The 26,207-nt window shown below is 41.7% G+C and overlaps 1 protein-coding gene across 1 annotated transcript in view; it reads right to left on the bottom strand.

Annotated features, from left to right (window-relative positions):
- The window catches only part of LOC144676950 (protein mono-ADP-ribosyltransferase PARP14-like), a 61,555-nt gene that overhangs the window by 27,280 nt on the left and 8,068 nt on the right, over nucleotides 1-26,207 (bottom strand). Inside the window, exons 3-8 of the mRNA XM_078537233.1 lie at nucleotides 21,227-21,257; nucleotides 19,985-20,191; nucleotides 13,500-13,730; nucleotides 10,457-12,441; nucleotides 2,396-2,641; nucleotides 595-816 (exon numbers count right to left, since the gene is read on the bottom strand). Of these exons, the coding sequence (XP_078393359.1) occupies nucleotides 595-816; nucleotides 2,396-2,641; nucleotides 10,457-12,441; nucleotides 13,500-13,730; nucleotides 19,985-20,191; nucleotides 21,227-21,257 (2,922 nt within the window). The remainder of the gene's footprint in view (nucleotides 1-594; nucleotides 817-2,395; nucleotides 2,642-10,456; nucleotides 12,442-13,499; nucleotides 13,731-19,984; nucleotides 20,192-21,226; nucleotides 21,258-26,207) is intronic.

Genomic DNA, 26,207 nt, shown 5'->3' with positions numbered 1-26,207 from the left:
TCAGAAGATTATTTGATAAATTTTAAAACTGAAATATAAGCATAATTCAAATATTTAACCATCTTTAATCAATATTTGATCTCCAAATCTTATTGTTGAGAACACTTAATTGTTGAGGAACACCTAAAATTGACATATTTGTCATTCATTATTTTTGGTGAAGTAAAATATTCGATTTACTTCAATATTACAAACATCTTCCCTTCAAACGTAAGGGGTTCTTTTAAAAGAACATCATTGTTTGTACTGGGTTCAACCAAAGTTTCTCATGTTTTGCAAGGTCATTGTCTAAAATGTTGCACAGAATTTTGTTGCAGGGGTTCAAACCATAGAAAATGTAACCATTTGAGAAACTCTTGGGGCTCATTTTTAAATTCAAAAACCGAGATAAAAGGTAAAGCCACATTATAAGACACCAATATGGTTGGCAAATGTGAAATAGACAAGAGGCCCAAAAATCCAATAGTGATTTTCCAGATGTCTCAATGTAACACTGGCAGGTGACCCAGTATTTGCAGCTTTTTATTTTTATTTTAAATCAAAAACTACTGGTTTGGTCATACTCAGCTCGAAAGAAAATAAGAACATACATACCGAGTAAATAGCCAAGTCCTTTTCATATATGATCAACCTCACTTCTTTAAGTGTGGACATAGGATTTGCATTGCTGAATTTCTTTATTTCCTCAAAAAATGTTTCCGCTACAATATTCTTTGGAAATTTCAAATTTCCGGTGCCGATGGCAGGAAAACTCATCGATTTGTATTGGTTTGTGTGTGCATTTTTTAAGCATTTTTGGATTATTGTTTGAAGCATCTGGTCAATAAAAAAAGTGATTTCTTTAAAATATATACTATATTTTAAATATACTACAACCTTTCAAAGTATCGAATAACAAGGCCAACACGATAAAAAGTCCTTAAATCTTGTCCTTTACATTAGATTCGGCAAAACCAACAGTCTATGTTGTTCTTGTTTATATTTCACAGCCAATTTTTATCCATCTACTGTATTAAATCAAGATTATGCCCCACAGATCTGAAAGCTTTAACCAAGTCATCATTCACTGTACTAATTATACCTTTTCAAGCCAACCCACTTCCAGAAGTTGAAAACCTCCTTGTCTGCATTGACAGTATTGGCAATTCCTAGTGAGACCATGGGCTGAATTTAATGGCCCCAGCAGGAGAGCTGGAGACAACCCCGCCATGGCCATTTCTGGGACCCCTGATAGTATTAAATCTCAATCAGGCACTTACCTGCCTGTTGTTGGGGTTGTTCACGGGCCTTTGGAGGGGAAGATCCTGCCTCATTGAGCTGCTGGCCATTCAGAGGGAGTAGTGGCCACTGCTGGAACTGCATGAGGTCCAGAATGCAGAGCAGCACTAGAGGCCTCGAGAGAAGTGGGAGTGTCTCACCAGGGCCAGTCAGTCAGACAGGCCCTGATGACAGGGGGTGTGGGGTTATCAGCGTAGAGGGCAAGGGGGGAGGGGTGTCTTCAAGCAGGTTACCGAAACAGGAGGCCCCACCCCAAGCCTGCAAACAGGCTGCCAGGGCATACCAGAATACCAGCTTTGGGGACTTGGTGGGCCTTGGGGTCGGAATGCTGCCCTCGAGCCCCCCCCTGCTCTGATTTAATTTGGGGGCGTTGGGAAGGTGACAGGCTCCCCACCATGTGCCTTCCTGTCGAAATGGCCCCGTGACTCCCACTCCGCTCCTGCGGGAGGTGTCTGGGAGTGGGCAGAAAGGCATTAAATTCTGCGCCAATTCTCTTTCCTTCTTTTGGACTTCAGCAATAGAAGTCAAAAGAATGCTACAGAGGGAGGGCTATCCACCATCCGTAGCAGAATAGAAAACACTATTAAAACCATAGGCCTTATAGATGGAGGGAGTGGATAAGAAACAGATATATATTTCAGAACAGCATCACTAATAATTCCCATAGGCTGCTGTGCTACAAAAAAAAATTATACATAGAATTTTCCAAGACCTCAGAAGAGTGCGAGTGCTCAGCCCAGTCTTGAGGAAGCCTTCGGCCTCCCCTCTGCTGATTGCAGCAACCTCCACAGCCCCTTCCCCAAGCCCCAACACCGATCTTTTTGCCTCCTGATTGTCAGGACTGTCCCCAAAAGGTTGCTATAGACAGCCATAGGAAGTTGAAATCAATTCAATAAAAAGGGAAAAATTAAATTTGACATTAGCACAAACGTACATAACTCCTCTAAATAAACAAATCAGATTAGGAAAGAGAGATTCAAATGATAGAGAAATCTAGAAATTAGTTACAGTATTTAGGTGCTTTTGTTAGCTCACGTTTATTTATAAAGTTTCCATAAATGAAAACAATGAAGACAGCTATGCTGATAGAAAATATAATTCATGTAAATAAACTTACTTCTGCAGCCAGAGAAGCTTTTTCTGTGCTCCAGTTACAACAAATTACATTGTACACTTCTTGGCAATGCAACTCACAATCTATGGTGCTAACGGGTAAAACATCTCCAGTTTTTAACTTTTTGGAGCCTTTGGCTTTGTCCGCGTTTGCTTGCAATTGAACCCCAGCCTGTTTTAGAATTGCTGTAGATACAGGTCCTTGTGAAAGATTCACGTTAACAGATACCGTGTTCACGATGACATCACACTAAAAAGGTATTTAAACAGAAATATAATTGCATTTTAATGGGAAACAGAGAAAGGGGCTGCACTGATTCAAAATTATTGCAGAAATTATACATCAAAACCCTTTTTAAAAAATATATTCATTCAAGGGATGTGGACATTGCTGGCTAGGCCAGCATTTATTGCTCATCCTTAATTGCCCTCAAGAAGCTGGTGGTGGGCTGCCTTCTTAGATCGCTACAGTCCATGTTGTGTAGGTACAGCCACAATGCTGTTAGGGAGAGAGTTCCAGGATTTTGACCTAGCGACAGTGAAGAAGCAGTGATGTATTTCCAAGTCAGGGTAGTGATTTAACTTTATACTTTGGCATTCAGCCAGTTTGACTGAATCTTACCAATTTACATCTTATTCCAGTTTGAAAATATAAGAACTGTATGCAACAATTGTTAATTGCTATGAAAACAATAAATTCCTCCAAGATTATTTGTTGCACATATGATAGGATAGGATACGTTAGGACAGTCACAATTGGAATTCAAAGCGTCATTTTTAACTTCAGATCCCTGTGCTTGATTCTCAATCTGTATTTTCCTATTTCTGTAATGGAAATAAGGAGACCCCAGTGACAAAAAAAATACTGTGGATTAAGAAAATACCTTTCAGCTCATCATGTAAGGCAATGTTGAATCAACACCACTATGGTTTTAGTCCATCTAGTTAATCTCAATGGAACATACAGGTCATTATGATTTGTCCGTTAATCGCAAAGAACGGGCAAGACGACCGCAAAACAGATTTGCGGGCCCAATTTGGGGCCTAGGATATTTGGCCTCCAGGGAGCTCATCTGCAGGCCAGCAGTCAGCTTGAAACGGTTAGGAAATGGCAAGTACCATTGGGTGACAGAGAAAGTTCACACAGCCAGATGTAGCAAGTTGTTCCATAAGAATGTTCACTGGCAAGCAGGTACATCACATGGAAGGGAATTTGTATTTCAATTCTACATTCCCAACTACCCCCGATAATCTTTGATTCCCTTGTCTAACTAGGATTTACCTCCGACTTAAAGATATTCAATGACCCTGCTTACACCACCTTCTGAGGCAGACAGCTCCAAAGTTCCACAAATTCACCTCATCTCTGTTCTTTAAGGGCGGCCCCTAATTTTAAAACACTACCCCCTAGTTCTGGGCTCCCCTACAAGAGAAAACATCCTTTCCACGTCCACCTTGTCAATACAATTCAGGATCTTATATATTTTAATCATATCACCCCTTACTCTTCTAAATGCCATTGAAATCAAGCCCAGTTTCCTCAAAGACAACCCGCTCGTTCCAGCTATCAATCTGCCAAACCTCCTCTGAACCACCTCCGACCCATTTACATCCTTCATAGACAAGGAGACCAAAATTGCACACCATATTCGAGAGCAGTCTCACCAATGACCTACATAACTGAAGCATCACATCCTTATGTTCAATTCCTCTTGTAATAAAGGATAGCATTCCATTAGCCTTCTTAATTACTTGCTGTACCTGCATGCTAACTTTTTTTGTGACTCATGCACTAGAACACCTAGATGCCTCTGTGCCTCAGAATTCTGCAGCCGTTTTCCATTTAATACACTGATTTTTTTTATTCTTCCTACCAGTGAACAACTTCACATTTTCCCATATTATATTCCATCTGCCAGGTTTTTGCCCATTCACTCAACCTATTTATCCATCTGCAGCCTCATGACCTCTTCACAACATACTTTCTAACCTATCTTTGTGTTATCTGCAAATTTAGCTACCATGCCTTCACTCCCCACATCTAAGTCACTGATATAAATTGTAAAAAGTTGAGGCCCCAGCACAGATCCCTGTAGGACTCCACTCATCACATCCTGCCAATCAGAAAAAGATCCATTTATACATACTCTGTTTGCTGCCAGCCAGCCAGCCAATCTTCTATCCATGTTAATATGTTACCCCCAACACCATGAGCTTTTATTTTCCGCAATGACCTTTGACGTGGCACTTTATCAACCGCCTTCTGGAAATCCAAGAACAGCACGTCTACAGGCTCCCCTTTATCCACGCCACAGGTACTCCTTCAAAGAACTCCAACAAATTGGTTAAACATAATTTTGCTTTCACAAAACAATGCTGACTCTTCCCAATTATCTTGAGTTTTTTTTTTTGAAGTGCCCTGCTACAACCTCTTTAATAATCGATCTTAATATCTTCCCCACGACAGACATCAAGCAAAGTGGCCTATAGTTTCCTGATTTCCGCCACCCTCCCTTCTTGAATAGAGGGGTTATATTTGCTACTTTCCAGTCTGATGGAACCTTTCCAGAATCTTGGAATTTTCGAACATTAATACCAATGCATCTACTACCTCATTAGTCACCTCTTTTAAGACCCTAGGATGAAGTCCATTAGGACCCAGAGACTTGTCAGCCCACAGCTCCATCAGTTTGCTTCATACCACTGAGTTGCACCAAGATCCCCTCCCCCTTCCACCCTCTGATTAATAGCTATTACTGGAATGTTTTGTGTATCCTCTATAGTGAAGACAGAAAAAATGTTTGTTCATTGCATCCGCCATTTCTTTATTACCTATCAACTCCACATTGTCACTCTGGATGACCAACACTCACTTTACTTCCTCTTTTCCTTTTCTAAATAATTGTAGAAACTCTTGCTATCAGTTTTTACATTTCTAGTTAGCTTCCTCTCATACCGTAATTTCTTTCTCCTGATTTATCTTAATCATTCTCCATTGTTCTTTATATTCTGACCAATTATTTGACTTGCCACGCATCTTTATTATACGCTTTTTACTTAAGTTTGATGCTTTCCCTAACTTTAGTTAGCTACGGATGATGGGTCCTCCCCTTAAAATTTTTATTTATATCAGGAATATACTTATTCTGAGTATTCTGAAAAATCTTCTTAAATGTCTGCCACTGCTTCCTCATTGATCTATCCCTTAGCCTAATATCCCAGTTCATTTTAGCTAGCTCGGCTTTCATGCCCACATAGTTGCCCTTAATATTGGTCTTAGAGCCACTCTTTTGCCTTTCAAACTGGATGTAAAATTCAATTATATTGTGGCTGCTACTACCTAGGAGTGCCTTCACTCTGAGGTAATTGATTAACCCTGTCACGTTACACAATACCAAGTCTAATATAACCTCTGGTCGGTTCCAGACGTGCTCCTTTAAGAAACTCTCAAAAGCATTCTATGAACTCATCCAGCTACAACTGTTTTCCAGTTTATATATAGATTAATATCACCCATGATTGTTACTGTCCCTTTGTCACAAGCACCCAATAGACACACTGAAACTAGGATCAGGAGTAGGCTATTCGGCACTTCAAGCCTGCACCGCCATTCAATATGATCATGGCTGATCCTCTTTCTCAATATCATATTCCCGCTTTCACTCCATATCCTTTGATGCCCCTAATGTCCAAAACTTCATCAATTTCTTTCTAGAGAATTCTACAGGTTGACCACCCTCTCAGTGAAGAAATTTTTCCTCATCTCAGTCCTAAATGGCCTGCTCAGCATCCTGAAACTGTGGCTCCTGGTTCTAGACTCCCCAACCAGGGGAAACATCTTCCCTGCATCTAGTCTGTCTAGCTCTGTTAGAATTTTATATGTTTCAATCAGATCCCCTCTCATTCTTCTAAACTCTAGTGAACACAGGCCTAGTCAAACCAATCTCTCCTCATAAGACAGTCCTGCCATCCCCGGTATCAGCCCAGTGAACCTTCGCTGCACTCCCTCCATGGCAAGTATATCCTTTCTTAGTCAGGGAGACCAAAACTGCACGCAATACTCCACAGGTGCGGTCTCACCAAGGCCCTGTATAACTGCAGTAAGATGTCCCTACTTCTGAATTCAAATCCTCTTGCAATGAAGGCTAACATACCATTTGCCTTCCTAATTGCTTGCTGCACCTATTTACTTTCATTGACTGGTGTACAAGGACACCCAGATCCCTTTGTACATCCACGTTTCCCAATATATCACCATTTAAATAATACTCTGCCTTTCTGTTTTTCACACCAAAGTGAATAACTTTATATTTATCCACTTTATATTCCATCTGCCATGTGTTTGCCTATACACACACACACACACAACTTGTCTAAATCGCTCTGAAGCCTCCTTGCATCCTCCTCACAACCCCACAGTTTCACCCAATATTTCTTCTTGTATACTTGGTTCTACATTACTGTTAGGGGTCCTGTAGACCACTCCCACTAATGACTTCACTCCCCTGCTATTCCTCATCTCCAACCTAACCGATTCTACATCCTGATCTCCTGAACCAAGGTCATCTCTAACCATTGCACCAATGTCATCCTTGATATGGGGGCTCTGAAGAAGCTCTGAAGGAGGGTCATACGGACTCGAAACGTTAACTCTGTTTCTCTTTCCACAGTTGCTGCCAGACCTGAGTTTTTTTTCCCCCAGTATTTTCTGTTTTTATTTCAGAGTTCCAACAGCTGCAGTATTTTGCTTTTAAATAAACGTTAGGATCTATCATGACTGAGATGAGGAAAAATTTCTTCACCGAGAGGGTGGTCAACCTGTGGAATTCTCTAGAAAGAAATTGATCAAGTTTTGGACATTAGGGGCATCAAAGGATATGGAGTGAAAGCGGGAATCTATCTAGCTGGGTTCCACTCTGGGATCAGGCTCGTCCAGTGGTAACCTCAGCTGGGGATCATAACATGCCCCCTACTACCACTACATTCCTGTTTGCTCCCCCACTTGAACAGCTTCCTGTACCATGGTGCCATGGCCAGCCTGCTCATCCACCTTGCAGCCCTCACTTTCATCCACATTGGTTGTGAGCACCTCAAAACTGTTTGACAATTGCAAAGTCTGAGGCTCCTCCAGTACTATCTGCTCAATCCCTTTCTCTGCCTCACTCCTGGTTGCACATCCTCCTGTCCTTCACTGCTGACTGAAACAGATGACCCTATTCTAAGAGACATGACTGTCTTCTAGAGAGAAAAAAAAGTGTCCAGGTATTTCTCCCCCTCCATTATGTTGCCTAGTGTCTGCAGTTCAGCTTCTGCATCAATAGTCCGGATCCAGAATTCCTCTAGCTGCTTAGACTTTCTGCAGACGTGTTTGTCATGGATCGCCTTGGAGTCCAAAAGCCCATATTCCATAGCTACAACATAACACCTCTCCTGCCATTGTTATGTTATTTAGTTAATTAAGTGAGTAATTAAATTAACTTTGAATAATAACTTAGAATAATTCCTACGTATATCACACCTCTTTCCCCATGCACCGAAGTCCCACTTGAAGCCAATTCGCTACTCAGTCTTTGTCTCACTCAGCCGTAGTTGCCAGTCTCCTCACACATCCCTTACTGACAACCCATATCCCCATGGCCTGTTATAACTCCCATGCCAACTCATGCCCCCTGCACCCACCACCCTTTGCCCTTGCACTCGCCATGCCAACTCACCCAGCATCCAACTTGGACAGGTCTAAGCAGCCATGTTGAGATGAAATAAAATAAAAGAGGTCTAAATATAATACAGCCTTCACTATATTAAAAACTCAAATGTTTAATCTCTCATATATATAAATATATAAGGAAATGTCTATTCATAGCCCAACATCATAGACACCAATCCTTTAATAACCTCTGAGCTGCCAACCAAGCTCTGAACTTAGACCCCCCCACCACACTGAGGTAATTATAGCTTGTGGAACACCAAGCCTTCATAAAGATCCCTTAGGGAAATGTCAACAAACAGCAATTGCAGCTGCTGGAACAGAATTATTTCAACTCTCACTGACACCAGCAGCTGCGTTTTGTTTAAATTTTTAAAGGGATGGGCATTTAAATAACATCACATCATGACAGATACACAGGCTTTATCTATCCTTCAAGAACCGCTATGGCTACTCCATAAATTCATCACTTCCACAATGTGGATTAACCCCCTTGCTACAGCCAAAATGAGGCCTGTTTGAACCCAGCACTGAGTTCAAATGGCCTTGCTGAGTTCAGGTTTTCTTCAATTGTGAATCAAGCCCACCCTTTCCCCTACCAGCAAAACTTACATCTGTTAAAATTAAAGGGTCTCCCTTTTAAGATGGAGATGAGGAGGAATTTCTTCTCTCAGAGTCACTAACCTTTGGAATTCTTTTCCTCAGACAGCCATGGAGGTTGGATCGTTATATATATGTTTAAGGCTGAGTTAAACAGATTTTTGACCACAAGTCATAGGCTATGAGGGACAGGTAGGAAGATAGAGTTAAGGCCACAATCAGATTAGCCATGATCTTACTGAATGTTGGAGCAGGCTCGTGGGGCCATTTGGCCTACTCCTGCTCCTAATTCTTTTGATCTTACGTTCTTATGGACCAGACATACTGTGGCTACCGGAGCAACTCAGAGGCCGGAAATTCCAGGGCAAGTAACTCGCCTCCTGACTCCCCAAAGCCTGTCCACCATTTACAAGGTATAAGAAAGAAGTGTGATGGAATTCTTTCCACTTGCCTGGATGAGTGAGCCTCCAACAACACTGAGGATAATACAACCTGCTTGATCGGCACCCCATTAAGCGCCTTAAACATTCTCCCATTTCATCTCTGCCGTACAATGGCAGCAGTGTGTAACATAAACAAGGTGCTCTGCAGCAACTCGCCAAGCCTCCATCGACAGCACCTTCCAGGCCTGCAACCTTCACTAACTCTAAGGACAAGGGCAGCAAGATGCATGGGAACACCACCACCTGCAAGTTCTCCTCCAAGCCATATCCTAACTTGGGGCTATATCGCCGTTCCTTCACTGTCGCAGGGTCAAAACCTGAAACTCCCGTCCCAACAGTACTGCAGGGATATCTACACAAGATGAATTGCAGCCATTCAAGAAGGTGATTCACCACTACCTTCAAGGGCAATTAGGGATGAAGAACGAACGCTGGCCTTGCAAGTGATGTATCCCATGAAAAAGTCAAAATACTTAATTGGTTGTAAATGCTTTGGAACTTCTGGTGGTCATGAAAGATGCTGTATATGCAGTCTCTTTCTTTTATTGAAGTGCAGAGATATCACACATTGCTCCTCACGGAGGTTCTGGTAGGAGAATTGCTCCCTGATCAATCTGGGCAGATACGTCCTCCTGCTGAGTGTCATTCTTCCCCAGGTCTTCCCACCCCCCTCCACTCATCCCCTATTCCAGAAGCTTTTTCTTCTCTGCTTGCCCTTTGCTCATTATCTCAATCATGCTGTATTCCAAGTGAAAAAAAACCTACTAATGCATCCAAGCCTGAGAGCAACTGGTTCATGAAAAAGCCTCGGAGTTAGCAAAAATTTCTTCAGCACCTGCTGCACAACTCTCTGTAGATAACTGTAACTGGGAACAACTATAGAAAACAATTTGTAGAGGTGCAGCGATAGCCAGAAGAAATCAACCAGCAACTAACCTGTAAGTAGTTGATCCCTTTAAATAGTGTTAGTTGTTTGGGGGCGGGGGGGGGGTGGTTTGGTCCTTCTTGTTGCTGAATTTGTACTCATCTGTGCAAGGTTAAGAGGGTAAGCTGGTTGGAGCGCACGCTCCAAAATGGTAGCATGATATCAAATCAGTGTTGCAAGCTCATTGATGTCATGATCTGGCTGCTCTGCAACCTTCCAGCATTCATTCAACTCACATGTTAGCGTTTAAAATATGGCTCTGGCGCTTTTTACCCCACATGCCGCAGGTGCCATTTGAGATCAAAGGACACAAATGTTCTCCAAAAAATTGTGCACCAACAAAGCCCTATTTCTCACCCCTGGACTTCAGTTGCTCACTATTTATTTTACCTTTTGTTCACCGATGTTTCCTTTCACCAGGATCACCTTTAATCCCTCACTTGTTACAAACGTATTTTCGGAGCTGGCTGGGTCTATTTCAGGTACAGCAGTATCGGGCGGCATTTTAGGCATGCTAGGTAGTCTGCTGGCTTCTTGCTGGGATTCAACTGTGTTGGCAGATGAGTTTTTCTTTTCCAATTTGAAGGCCAACTTCATCACAGGCATCTTTGAATGTTTACCTTTGGGTTCTATTACCTGCTTGACAATTTTCTTCGTCATTTTAATAGAGGCGTCATCAGTACTCACGAGTCTGATGTCAGTCAGCCTTGCATCAGATTTTCTAAATTGCTCACAATATTTTTTGACAGCTTTTACCATAATCCAAATTGAGGACTCATCTGAGCTAAACACTGGAATTGCAAGAGATATGTAAAACTGTTCATTTGCAGAATTCAGGGCTGCCAATATAATGTTCTTTAGAACTGTTTCTTCTTCTACATCTTTCCTATCAGATTTTGTCCACTTGGCATGTAAGACCAAAGAGCATGGTAATTTTCCAGGGCTGCTGGGAATCACACCACCTTCTTTCATTAAGTGTCTGTTAATTCTCAGTCTAGTAACACTTTCTTGAAATTCAGGACCACCAGCTTCTAGAAGGGTTTTTGATAATCCAGTGGAACAATCAAACATCTCATTTGTCAGGTGTAAAATTGCATCAACTTCATAAATCGCTAAATTTTGTTTAACGACTGAGATGTTAAACTTGTTCAGAAACATGACTGATGATACCATTTGTGGTTTTTTGGAAAGGGCAAGATTTATTTGTTGCCCTTCTTGATTTTCTATGTGGATCACGCATTGGTAAGGGTTCTCCAGTTTCTTCAAAAGGTCTTGGTTTTTGGCAAAAAACTGAACAGCTCCAGGTTTGTACAGTTGTTTTGTTTCTGCTTTAACTTGTTTTAACATGTCCACTATTATAGCTTCTGTTTGTGTTGCATTTTTCATACTCACTCTAATCTGTAGTCTCAATGATTGGTCGTTCTTCACAAAATCTACATTTATATCTTGGAGTATATCTGAAAAATTAACAAACTTCTGGATATATTCAAAGACACCCAGTGATGGGACTTCAATAAACATATCCTTCATGCAGTTTTCATTCATGTACTTTTCAATGCATATTTTTGCTTCTTCAACAATGGCTTTGTACCCAACAAGGATGATACACGCAGATTGGCCTGACGTAGCTTTTGATTCCAGGTAGTGCTGCAGTAAGTACTTTTCTTTGACATCTTTTAATTCCAAATGTTTTCCTTTCACAGATGCTATGGTTTTCTCTGTGAGCAGTTTGAAAGTATTTGCGCTGTCAATGTAAAAGTCTACTGGAATTGGTATTGTTACCTCTGCAAAGGTCACCTTCAGTTTTTCTTCAGCTTTTAGTTGGTCTTTTTCTGATGCAGCATACAAAACTCCTTTATCTTCAGCATCATCATATGAGTATGCTGCATTAATTTCCGAATCCATAAAAATTTGTGTAAGGAAACCTTCGTTGTTTAACTGTGTCAAAAATATTCTTAAATGTTTTGATGAGTGGACAATTTTCATTGTTATTTGGTTTTCTTTATTAATCAGTTTTAGTTGAACTTTTAAAACATCATTTTCAATCCCTGTAATTTGCACTGTATTTTGAGTCATGTCAAACTGCAACTGAACATGAGGCCACTCATTGTCTAGACCCTGGTTCTTCAAAATCAATACATTATACTTGTTTTTGAACCAACATTGCTCTGTCACAAAACTGCTTGCAAGTTTAGTTTCATCTTCATTCTTTTGGGTCAGTGATTCAGAATCTTCTTTGTCCTTCTTTAATAGATTAGAGTCATTTCTGTCTTGCTCAGATGTAAATTCTGTTAACTTCTCACCTTCATAATAGTGATGCATTTTCAAAGTATGGCCTTTTATGGTGTGTGTTTCGGATAAAATACGTTCAACCACTGAATTAAAAAAATCAAAGTTATTTAATCTTAAATTAATAAACTGGCTACAGAAGTAACAAAATAATAAATTCTTGACAGAATCATGTAAGTTCTCAGCACAGGAAGTTATTTGAGTTCATCGTGTCTAAGCTGCCTTTTCACTAATGCAATTCAAAACTAATCCTGCTATTCACTCTTTCTCCAACAGCCTTGCATCTTTCTCGGTTTCAAGTATTTCGAAAATGTTATGTTAATGACAACCAATCCCTGAGAGAAAGGATTCTATGCTCCAACAATCATCTGTATAAAGATATCCTCATAACTGGTCACTCAATGCTAATTTTAATATGATGACTCTTGGTCACTGATACGCCAACCAAAGGAAATAGAATAAGGGAAGGCTATCTATCAATCAAACTCTTCATAATGTTGCCTCTACTAAATCTCCTAATAGCCTTCTCTTCTCTGGTGGAAATAATCCCAGGATTTCAGGTCAATCCTCATAAATATAGTTTACCAAGCCTGGCATCATCCTGGTTAATCAATACTATTAAGCTTTTCCTAATGGGGTGCCCCAAATTTCTACCAATAGTCTCACTGTGCCCTAACCAATTTTTGGTTAGAAAAATATTTCTTTACTTTTGTACTAATTTCCCCTTCTTATAATATCCAAAATCCATTGATTGATTTGTCCTGCATTTAGAGAATTAAACATTTAAGTTGCTCTTTTCATCTACACTAGTTTTTCCCAATAAGTACATACTCCCATTCTTTTGGCAGGATTTTCCAAACTTTCCCATCCCACCCACAATGATGCCCGCCGCCAGCAGGACCGCAATATCCCGGTCTTTGTCTTTTTCCAAAATGTAATTACTTCACATTTATCCACATTGAATTACATTTGCCATCTGTGTGCCTATTGCACTAACCTGTCTATGCCTCCTTCAAGCTTTTTTTTTTATATAGTCCCCCTCACTGCTTGCCAAACCTCCTGCTTTTGTGTCATCAAATTTTGAAATTGTGTTCCCTGTACTCAGGTCCAACTGAGAATACTCAGGTATACTGAGAATAATTACCTTCTGGGTTTGGAAAAATCATTATTGCAGACTGTGTAGATTTGTCTATATGAGCTTCCAGATTGCTATCAGATTTCAGCAAGCGTTCAAAATACAATATAAGATAATCCTCTACTACTGACTCAGGCAACTGAGTAACTTGGAGACATCGTGTTCTTGGCAAATGCTCAGCAACTGGTTTCTGGCCACCAAATTTTTTATTGTTGAAAGTGCAAACAGTTTTATTCAAATCTAGGTGGGGGGGAAAAAAGAAAGAAAATTTGAAACGTTCTTCATGAGTGATATTAAATAACAAACGAATTTTGATCAATCGCATTCGAGTATATCCAGGAAAACTCTTTTTGCTTTGACAAACTGCTCTAAAATCAGAGGATGTAAATTAAAAGTAAATAGAGACAAACAGATTCAGTGATATCTAGATACATTTCTAGAAGGAGAGACTGAAGGATAGGAAGGTATGATGGCTAGATTGAGATCAATCAAAAAGGGAAATGTGTGAAAAAAAAAATTACACAGTCCTTGGACTGGACTTGCACACATCCTGGCAAATTACTATATTATGTTGTGATTAGTATCCTTTTCTTAAAATTTCTTAGGTTCAACATAAAGATCATATACATACAAATTAGGCACAGGAGTAGGCCTCTTGGCCCCTTGAATCTGCTCCACCATACAATAAGATCCAATTGTAACCTCTTGCCTACCCCCCTATAACCTTTCAACCCTTTGTTTATCAAGAATCAACTACCTCTGCCATAAAGATATTCAAAGGCTTTGCTTCCAATGCCTTTTGAGGAAGGCAGTTCCAAAGACTCTCAATCCTCAGAATAAAGTTTTCCTCATCTCTGCCTTACATGGGCAACCTTTTATTTTTAAACAGAATCACAGGTTAATCTTGGAAAAGGATAGAACAATTCAGAGCAGGGAAAATTAATTGGGGGAAAGCCAACTTTGATGGGATGAGAATGCATCTGAGTCGAGCGAGTTGGAATCAAATGATGGTGGCGGAAAAGACAGTGGCTGAACAGTGGGCCACCTTCAAAGAAAAAGTATTGCAGGCAATGTCAGGGTATATTCTCTTGAAGGGGAAAGGGAGGACAAATAAATCCAGAGCGCCCTGGATGCCCTGCCATCTTCAATGACCTATGTACGGATACACAGAGGTCCTGCTGTTTTTGAGGAGGTAACAAAGAAGGTTGATAAAGGAAATGCTATTGATGTGGTGGTGTGGATTTTCAAAAGGCATTTGATACAGTGTCACACAACAGACTGGTGAGCAAAATTCTAGCTCATGGAATAAAAGGGAAAGTAGGCACTTGGTAAGAAATTGGCTGAGTGACAGGAAACAGAGTAGTGATAAATGGTTGTTTTTCAGATTGGAGGAAAGCCTGTAGTGGAGTTCCTCAGGGGTCAATGTGGGGCCCTTGTTCTTCCTCATATATATTAATGACAGACTGTGGTGTGCAGGACATGATTTCAAAATTTGCAGATGATACGAAGATTGGAAATGTCAAGTGTAATGGGGATAGTCTTGAACTTCAAAAGGACAAAGGCATGTTGGTGGATTAGGCAGCCAAGTGGCAGATTAAGTTCAATGCAGAGAAGTGTGAGGCGATTCGTTTTGGCAGGAAAGATATGGTGAGACAGTATAAAACAAAGGGAGAGCCTATAAAGGAGGTGAAGGAACAGAGGGACCTTGGCGTATACGTACACAGGTCATTGAACATGGCAGGGCATGTTGAGAGAGCAGTTAATAAAGCATATAGTATCTTAGGCTTTATTAATAGGGGCATTGAGTACATGAGTAAGGAGGTCATGTTGAACTTGTATAAGACATTAGTTAGGCCTCATCTGGAGTACTGCGTCCAGTTCTGGGCACCATACTTGAGGAAGGATGTGAAGGCAGTGGAGAGAGTATGCAGGAGATTCACAAGAATGATTCCCCAGGTGAAGAACTGTAGCTATGAAGATAGATTGGAGAGGTTGGGACTCCTTTCCTTGGAGAAAAGAAGGTTTATAGGAGACTTGATAGAAGGATTCAAGATCCTGAGGGGTATGGACAGGCTAAATCATGAGAAACTGTTCCCACTCAAGACAGCATTAAGAACTAGAGAGCACAGATTCAAAATAATTGGCAAAAGGAGTAAATGTGATGTGATGAAATTTTTTTTCACCTAGAGGGTGGTTGGAGTCTGGGACAAACTTCCTGAAAAGGGTGGTGGAGGTAGGTTCAATTGAGGTACTCAAAAGGGAATTGGATTGCTATCTGAAAAGAGAGAACGTGCAAGGTTACAAGGATAAGGCAGGAGAGTGGGTCTAGGTGGAATACTCTTTCAGATAGCCAGTGCAGACTTGAAGGGTCGAATGGTCTCCATCAGCACAGTAAAGATACTGTGGGGAAAAAATTACTGTGAAATTTGTTACAGTGCAAAAGGCCATTCGGCACATTGTGTCTGCACTCCAAATGAGCATTATGACTCAGTGCCATTCTCCTGCCTTTTCACTATAACCCTGCACATTATTTGAATAGAAACAATCAGCTAATGCCTTTTTGAATGCCTCAATTGAACCTGCCTTCAACACACTTCCAGGCAGTACATTCCACACCTGAACCATTCACGGTGTGAAAAAGCTTTTTTTCACATCGCATTTGCTTCTTTTGCAAATCACTTTAAATTTGTGCCCACTTGTTCTCGTTCCTTTTACAAGCAGGAACAATTTTTCCCTAACTACTCTGTCCAGCCCCCTCATGATTTTGAGCACCTCGATCAAATCTCCTCTTAGCCTTCTCCTCTCTAAGAAGAGCAGTCCCGACCTCTCCAATCTTTCTTCATAACTGAAGTTTCTCATCCCTGGAACCATTCTTTTAAACCTCTTGTGCACTCTCTCAAATGCCGTTCACATCCTTCTTAAATTGTGGCACCCAGAATTGTACACAATACTCTAGCTGAGGTCTAACTAGTGTCTTTCACTTGTTCAGCATACCCTCCTTGCTCCTGTACTCTGTGCCACTATTAGGACACTGTATCCTTTTTAACTTCTCTCTCCACCTGTCCTGCCACCTTTAATGACATATGCACATATACACCCGGGTACCACTGCTTCTACACCACCCTTCAGAGTTGTATCACTTATTTTACATTGTCTCTCCATGTTCTTCCTACCAAAATGCATCACCTCACACTTCCCAGCATTGAATTTCATCAGCCACCTTACTGTCCACTCCGCCAACTTGTCCTTATGAAGTTCTACAATGTCCTCCTCACGGTTTACAAAGCTTCCAAGTTTTGTATCATCCACAAACTTTGAAACCGTCCCCTGCACATCAAGGTCTAGGTCATTAATATATATCGCGGAAAGCAAGGGTCCCAATACGGATGCCTGGGGAACTCCACGACAAACCTCCCTCCAGCCTGAAAAATATCCATTAACCATTACTCGCTCTTTCCTTTAACTCAGCCAATCTTGTATCCATGTTGCTACTGTCCCTTTTATTCCATGAGCTATAACTTTTCTCACAAGTCTGTTGTGGACACTATCCAATGGCTTTCAGAAGTCCATGTACACCACATCAGCAGCATTACTCTCATCAACCCTCTGTCACCTCTTCAAAAAACTCCAGCAAGTTAGTTAAACACAGTTTTCCCTTAAGAAATCCTAATCAACTCACATTTTTCCACATGACTACCAATTCTATCCCAAATTATAGTTTTTAGAAGCTTCCCCACCACTGAAGTTAAACTGACTGGTCTGTAATTGCTGGGCTTATCCTTACAACCTTTTTTGAACAAGGGCGTAATATTTGCAATTCTCCAGTCCTCTGGCACCTTCCTTGAGTCTAGGGACGGCTGAAAAATTATGGCCAGTGCCCCTGCAATTTCCACTCTCACTTCCTTCAATATCCTTGGACGCATCTCATCCAGTCTCGGTGCCTTGTCAACCTTAAATACCAACAGTTTATCCAATACTTCATCATCATCAATTTTGAACCCTTCTAGTTTCCTTCTCTGTCACCATAGCCTGGGTAGCATCTGCTTCTTTGGTAAAGACAGATGCAAAGTATTCATTTAACACCTCAGCCATGCCCCCTGCCTCCATGTGTAAATCCCCTTTTAGGCCCTACTCCTCCTTTTACTATTTTTGTGTTTACAGAAGACTTTGGGATTCGCCTTTACGTTGGCTGCCAGTCTTTTATCAAAATCCTTCTTCACTTCTCTCATTTGCTTTTTCATCTCCCTTCTAAACATTCTGTACTCAGCTGGGTTCTCATTTTTCTACCTGACCCCTGTCATAAGCACATTTTTTCTTCTTTATCTTAATTTCTATCTCCGTTCTAATCCAGGGAGCTCTAGATTTGTTTACCCTATCTTTCCCTTTTAAGGGAATATATAAACAGTGACCTCTAATTCTAGATTCTCCCACAAGAGGCAACATCCTCTCCACATCAACCTTGTCAAGACCCCTCGGGATCTTAAAGGTTTCAATCAAGTTGCCTCTTACTCTTCTGAACTCCAGTGGATACAAGCCTAGCCCGTCCATAAGACGCCTCATAAGACACCCTGCCCATTCCTGGTAAATAGTCTAGTAAATCTTCGCTAAACTGCTTCTAATGCATTTACTTCCTTACTTAAGTAAAGAGACCAACACTGTACACACTACTCCAGATGTGGTCTCACCAGTGCCCTATATTTTCAACTGGCAGATATTCTGCAGTTTTATTCATGAAATCCACTTTTATACCCTTCACCATCACCAAAACAGCCATGCACAATGCAACATTGGTTAACTGATTGCAGCCACGTGTCCAATTTGAAGTCCTTGAAAGATGCAAAAGAACATCCTGCGGTGTGCGCTCTTCCTCCAGGTGCAGGTCTACAATAGCCACCACCTCCCAGTGCCACTACTGAGCTGCTGCCTTCTAACTAGCTGACAGCTTTTGGCAGTGGGCAACCATAGGAATGGCAACTCAGGTGTCAGCCACTTGAGTGGCTGCATTCCGTAACGTGTGATCCCAGTTCCCACTGACTACTGAAGGAGGAATGCACCCTGCTTGCAGGACAGTAGGTAGGAACCCCGTTGCCTCAACTAAATTCTGGCCACTCGGTTTTGTGCCTCCATGTTGCATTGTCTATCCATCCAACCTCACTCACCAATTATCTATCTCTCCCACAGATTGATTTTACCTCGATATCATTTTTAGCCTTCAACATTTTTGCCCTATAACAGCCTTTTACCTTTAAATGACTGCATCCTTTTAATTTTGAGAGCCCTCTCCTAATTCATTCCTAAATGCATCTGGGGAAGGCAAACAAAGCTAGGGAATATGAAATAAATGGGGGGGATATTAGAGGGGTAGAGGAAGTGAGAGACCTTGGTGAGCATGTCCACAGGTCCCTGAAGAAGGAGGCAGGACAGGTGGAATGCTTTATTGGACAAGGTATAGAATACAAAAGCAGGGATATAATGATAGAACTGTATAAAACACAGGTTAGGCCACAACAGGAATTGTGTACACAGCTCTGGTCCAGGGCTTGAGAATTGCTGCATTGAGGAATGATTGGAGAGGCTGGGGTTGTTTTCCTTGGAACTGAGGGGTGACCTGATTGAGGTACAAGATTACGAGGGGTCTAGATTTTAAAATTTCTTTTATTCGCTCATGGGATGCAGGCATCGCTGGCTAAGCCAGCATTTATTGCCCATCCCTTATTGTCCTTGTTCACAGGGCATTTAAGAGTCTACCACATTGCTGTGGAGTTACATGTAGGCCAGACCAGATAAGGATGGCAGATTTCCTTCCCTAAAGGACATTAAAGAACCAGATTTTAAAGAAACCAGCAATCGGAGTTGTGGCATCAGACTTTTAATTCTGGATTTTTATTGAATTCAAATTTCACCATCTGCCGTGGTGGGATTTTAACACGGGTTCCCCAGAGCATTACCCTGGGTCTCTGGAATAATAGTCCTGTGACATTACCACTATGCCACCACCTCCCCAAATAGACAGGGATGCCCTGTTTCCCCTAGCAGAGAAGTCAATTACAAGGGGGCACGGATTTAAGATGACTTGGTAGAAGGATTAGAGGGGGTATGAGAGAGAAAAAAAAACTTATTCACCCAGAGGGTGGTGGGTGTTTGGAATTCACTGCCTGCTTTAGTGGTTGAGGCAGAAACCCTCACCTCATTTAATGGGCACCTGGATCTGCACCTAAAGTGCAGTAACTTGGAAGGCTACAGACCAGGTGCTGGAAGGTGGAAGGCAGCTAGTTTTTTTGTTATTTTTTTTCTTTTTTGGCCAGTGCAGACACGATGGGCTAAATAGCCTCTTTCTACAACATTTTTTATGGCTAATTCCATGGGCCTCCTGTCCAAAACTTCCTTTACAGGTGCAAAACATTAAATGACATAACTCAATAGCTTCAAGGGGAATTTTCATTTCATTAGTAATTTAGACTGTGCAATAACCCCTTATACACTTAAAATCTTACCTATGTTGTCTGTAAATTCCACAATAAAAATTGAAGTTTCATTGGTGTGTAAAACCTGGAAAGCGTTGGTACCACTGCAGCATTCAATGTAAAGCCTGAACATTTCAGGTTCAAATTCCTCAGTTTGTAGTTTAATACAAATTCGATGTGAGTCGATAAGACCACTTTGCTCATTACTTTCATCCTGTACAATACTGGGTGAAACTACTAATAGTTTAAGAAGAAAAGAGAAATAGTTAAAACAAAATACTGAAGGCATGATAGTCCAAATGTACATTCTTGGTTCATGCATATATACATTCCTGTGAGGAAAAAGGATCAAGGAATTTCCCTCGTGCCTAAAAATTAGGCAAGAAAGAAGATCATAGTATCAGGGTCGTCAAGATGATGCTGAAGGGTCATTGACTTTACATTTTCCTACAGATTAGAGGGACGGGGGAGTTGCTATTGGCTGATGTAATGTTGATTTTACAGGTGTACAACAGACACCAAGGCATCCAATATGTCAAAGTATTAGTGAACGCAGTAAAAGAACCATCCAGCACTCGTAGCTGAAAAAAGCAATCCCTTTGCACACGTAAATAAGGTATTTTAGGCTTGTTTGAAGCCTGCTTTACAAACGGTCTGCCCTGAATGAGGGAGATATTGGATCAGCTGCTTTCAGGAGAAAGTGATCTTGCATTTATCTTAACCAGTGCTCTCTAAAGGGACCATTGGAGGCTGCCACCAAAAATAGTAGGCTTTTTTTCAAAAAGTCTCCGACCCTCATGACCACCCCTCCCTTCCTGACCTCCACAGTCCCGCTCAATCTCTCTCTCCTTCCTAATCACTTCCTTTCCTATCCCGATCACCACCTCTCCCAATTGTTTTCTTGTTGTTTCTCCATAGTTTTCCAGTATCTTTCTCTCCTTAAAGAGTTTGAGAAGTGTAACCTCATCAAATACCTACCAACACATACTGGACATCAGTCATCTACTAATTTAGTTATCTATGCAAAATAGTCACAGCAGGATCATGAAGCAGGATCTCTTAATGACTTCCTGGCTGGAACTTGTGTCCAAGTGATATTTGGAGCGAAAAATGACTCAGACGCTCACCTGCTTAATATCCTCACCAACAATTTACTACTCAATACACATAAAAGATAATAAATTTTTAAAATTATCTTCTGCCTCTTTGATTTCCAAAAACTTCAATGCTACAGTTGAAGCAGAGTGAACACTAATGAATGTTCTGTCTTACCTTCAGAAGCACAGGTAGAATCTTTTTTTACCTGAAATTAAAAACAAATTCATTAGAAAAACTTAAATGGGTGCTGGTGCCCGTAGTACAAAAGGCCAATTATTGTGGAAATTCTTGGCAGAATGTACTAAGATGTGATTCTGACAGCGATGCTAGGATCCGTCATCTTCTGCTGAACTTTATAATTGATCCAGCTAATTACACAGGGTTAGAGGAGGGATCCCTCCTCCTCCCTCCATCTGAAACAGCTGGAAACTCAAGCATAAGCACAGGGGTAAGGAAGTGATGGGGAGAAGACCGAGTTGCTGGATCCTCCTGAATGTCACTAATCCTTGTGTTTGGGGGAAAGTGTCTATCTTCATAGTGAGGTGCACTGCTGTCGTATGTCAGCTGTGGCTTAGTTGGTAGCACTTTTGTCTCTAGCTCAGAAGGTTATGGATTTAAGACCCACTCCAGAAACAGAATTTAATGTCCCCTCCTGTGGCAAGTTCGTCAGAGAGGGCATTTAATTGGGCAGGAAGGTGGCGAGTATGGACCCCGTCACCTTCCTGCCTCCACCCCGCTTAAATCCACAGTCCCGCTGCCAGTTGAGGCCCTTAAGTGAGCAATTAATTCCCTCTTAAGGGCCTTATCCCACTGCCACTGGTATTAATTCAGTATCAGGTGGAATGACTCGCCATGTGAGGAACAAGACACGCAAACTGTATAAGGTTGCTTGCTGACTCCCAGGGGTGGGCCCCTCGTTCAAAGGCACTAATTGGCTGATTGAGGGACCTGGCATCGGGAAGGGGGGTCCTGTGGAAAGCCACCACCCCCTTCCGCTGTGGCCTTCACCGTGTGCTGACCTCTGATTGGATGGAACTCACAGTGGGCGGGATCTCTTCCTGCCCCCAGAGTCCATGATCCCAGAAAAGGCCCACTGCTGTCCTCTCCAGCAGGTGGGTGAAACCCCTGTGGCCCCAGAAGTTATGCACAAAATCTAGGCTGACACTCCATGCAATTCTGAGGGAGTGCTGCACTCTCAGAGGTGCTGTCTTTCAGATAAGACATTAAACCGAGGCCCTGTGTGCTCTCTCAGGTGGACATAAAAGATCTCAGCATTATTATGAAGAACAGCAGAGGAGTCATCTTAGTGTCCTGGCAAATATTTTTACATGTAAAACTTAAGTCAATACTGACTAATAATGAACCTGAGAAGGGCATGATCTTGATTCCAATGCACTTAGAAAGCCTGCTGATAATGTATTTTGTTTACTTGAAAGGTTATAATGCAAATTGAAGCCAACAGAACTGTGCATTATGAACGGCGAATAAAGTAAATGGAAGATCTGGTAAATCAGAAAATAGTAATTGGTTGTTGGCAAAGATAGATTTCAGCAAGAACAACTAATATTTATGTGGCACTTTTAATGTAATAAAACATCCCAAGGCACTTAACAGGAGCATTATAAAACAAAATTGGCACTGAGCTACATAAGGAGATATTGGGTCAAAAGCTTGGTTAAAGAGGTCGTATTTAAGGATTATCTTAAATGAGGAAAACGAGGTGGAGAGGTGTAGGAAGGATATTCCAGAGCTTTGCAACTAAAGGCATGGCCACCAATGGTGGAGCGATTAAAATTGGGATGCTCAAGGAAGCCAGAATTAGAGGAGCACAGATATCTCAAAAGAATTGTGAGGCTGGATGAGATTAGAATTAGGAAGAGGCAAGGCCATGAAGGGATTTGAAATCAAGGATTAAAATTTTAAAATCAAGATGTCGCTTGACCTGGAGCCAAAGTAGGCTACGAGCACAGGCGTGATAGGTGACTGAGACTTGGTGCGAGTTAAGACACAGGCAGAGTTTTGGATGACCTCAAGTTTAAGCCATGTAGCTAGCATGTGGGTGACCAGCCAGGAGTGCATGGGAATAGTCAAGTCCAGAGCTAGCAAAGGCATGAATGAGAATTTCAGCAGCAGATGAGCTGAGGCAGGGTGAAGTTGAAGGATAACATGGAGTTGGGAATAGGCGGTATTAGATGAATAGGAGTTGGAAGCTCATCAGGGAGGTCAAATGTGACACAGAGGTTGTGAACAGGCTGGCTTAATCTCAGATTGTTGCCAGGGAGAAGGATGGAATTGGAAGCTAAGGAATGGAGTTTGAAGCAGGGAATTAAAAACAGTGGCTTCAATCTTTCCAATATTTCAAAGTCTTTACGAGGAGGAGAGAGATAAGCCAGCCATCAGTCCTCCTGTGTAGAAATGTTACAATATACGTCGAATGTTTGATCCTAAAACAGGGACAGAATTTCTTGTAAAATGGCATATTTGGAGTTAAACTAGAACAAGTCAGGAAAGTTCAAGATGTGCAGACTTCAGTATTGAGAATAAAGAGAGAAAAACAAGAAAGGGTGCTGTGGAGAAAGAGACTGGAGACTACAGGTGAGGGATGGAACCAATCCAATGACAAACCTATACTTGTATCCAGTTAAAGGTGATCTTCCCTACTAATGAATACACGAACTTTATAGAGAATTGAGTGCAAATTGTTGAGGAAGAAAAGGTTCGGCATAAAAAGGAAACTCAGCATCTTGGAGACAATTTTAGCAGTGGAAGAGATGTGGAAATTTCATCTAAGATCAGAGGAGATAGCGAGGCCTTGAATATCAACTGATGAAGAACGACTTAAGATGGAGCCAACAAATATTTAGAGCAAGTCAAAGGTTTTCACTGAATCAGGGTTAATTTTGCACGTGGGTTGGCTCCATCACTAAGTGGGTGCAAAAAGTTGGTGAAGAGAAGGAAGCATTTTAAGAGGACAGAAGAGCCTCAAAGAGTTAGGGTTGAATTTTCACGTCTTAAATTATCTCTGGAGAGTGGGGCCACATTCAGGTCCTGGTCCCCATCATCACAGCAGCTGGGACAATCTTCAGGAGGCATGCAATTGAGAGGGAGCTTCCTGGATTAGGGACAGCAGGAGGGTAATTCAGCATGTGTGGTTGCATGGGCAATCAGCAGACTTCACAGTGTCTTCAGTGAGAATGCTGCTGAGGTGAAGGAGATGCAGGACAGGTAGAGGAGTTGGGGGAAGAAATGAAATGGAGGTGTGAAACAGATGATGGAAAGAGTACCCAGTTCTTCACTACCAGCTTTATTCACGATGACATCGGTCTCCAGGAGATAATCAAGTAATTACAAGCCTCTGCCTGGAGACCATCTCAGGCATGCTGTTTTGTACCTTTAACATGCAGATTGCATATTATTTTCACGGAGCTCTGACATACTGCTGTATACTCACTTTCTGAGAGTTGTTGAGCTACAGACACTGCGGGGGTCCCATGCACTACCAGGAAAATTCCAATGTCCTTGGAGAATGCTTGCTCACTGCTTCATTAACAATCTCATTGGCTTCCCACCACTGCCATCAGCAGTGGCCACAGAAGTGGCCTTCAGAAAAAACAGGAATGTGTTGGCATTCCTGTATGAGGTCATTTCCTCTCGTTTTCCTACGTCTCCAAACGCACCTCCAAGGATATGGTAAAATTCCCCCCTCCATTTTATAAATGTCATTATAAGTTGTCTATGAGCAGACTGGTTGAAGAGAAGAGGCAAGGATAGAGGTAGGGTTGAGCTCCAAGGGATAAAGAGAAGCCTACTTTGTAAAAATTATTTTGAGTTGTGGACATTGCTGGCAAAGCCTGCATTTGTTGCCCATCCCTAATTGCAAGCGGCCTTCTTGAACTGAAGTCTATCTGGTGCAGGTACACCATAACGCTGCTAGGAAGGGAGCTCCAGGATTTTTATCCAGCGACAGTGAAGGAATGGCAATTTAGGATCTAAGTCAGGATGGCGTGTGGCTAGGAAGTGAATTTGCAGGTGGTAGTGTTCCCATGTCTGCTGCACCTGTCCTTCTAGGTGGTAAAGTTCGCAAGTTTGGAAGGTGCTGGCAAAGGAGGCTTGGTGAGTTGCTGTAGTGTATCTTGCAGAGGCACACACTGCTACCACCATGCATTGGTGGCAGACGGAAGGATTGCTTAAGGTGGCGGATGGGGTGCCAATCAAGCTTTGTCCTGGATGGTGTTGAGCTTCTTGAGTATTTGAGGGTACTACACTCACCCAGGCAAGTATTCCATCACACTCCTGACTCGTGCCTTGTAGATGGTAGAAGGACTTTGAGGAGACAGGAGGTGAGTTACTCACTGCAGAATTCCAGATGACCTGCTCTTGTAGCCACAGTATTTATATGGCTGTAGTTCAGTTTCTGGTCAATGGTAAACCCCCCCCCCAGAATGTCGATAGTGGGTGATTCAGCGATAGTAATGTCATTAAATGTCAATGGGAGATAGTAGATTCTCCCTTGTTGGGGTTGGTCATTGCTTGGCAATTATATAGTGTGAATGTTGCTCGCTATTGGTCTCTCTCCCTCCAAAATTCTGAACAATATGCCACCATTGACTCGGGGCCTACTGCCATTCTCTACTGGCAGTCTCTATGGTCAACAAAGGCATGGGTTGCAAATAAAGAAATTGGTAAGCTACCGCAGCCTCATTGCCTTGTGAGATATTTCCCTGCAACTGAGTAGATGCGAAGGTCACTAACATTAAGGGATGAAGCAGTAGGCCTCCTCTCATATTTTACATGTTTACAGTATACCATCTAATTTGGGACAGTATCCCAAAGGGAAATCCAACCTCTTGACTTTAGTCTACTTTGATGCAGTGTACACATGTCCTACAGTAACCTACACAGCTTATGACTTATTTTAGTTGTCCACGGATATCAAACGTTTGTGTAATGATTCATTATGGTAGCTCATGAATTTCTGATATTACATTAAAACATTGGTCAGGGCATCACAAAATCTCCAACTCCCGGGGACAAGTGATCCAATCTACTCAGACTCTCACACATTTATTAGTAGATGCATTTAGTTGAGGCCTAGAACCAACTTGTTTCCCTGTACCGAATTAGACAAAGACTGAAGCTCAGTACTTTGTACCTT

This window comes from Cetorhinus maximus, chromosome 3 (assembly GCF_964194155.1).
Source record: "Cetorhinus maximus chromosome 3, sCetMax3.hap1.1, whole genome shotgun sequence".
Classification (NCBI taxonomy): domain Eukaryota; kingdom Metazoa; phylum Chordata; class Chondrichthyes; order Lamniformes; family Cetorhinidae; genus Cetorhinus; species Cetorhinus maximus.
Note: the sequence above shows the minus strand (reverse complement) of the source record. Positions and strands in the feature narration are given on the sequence as shown.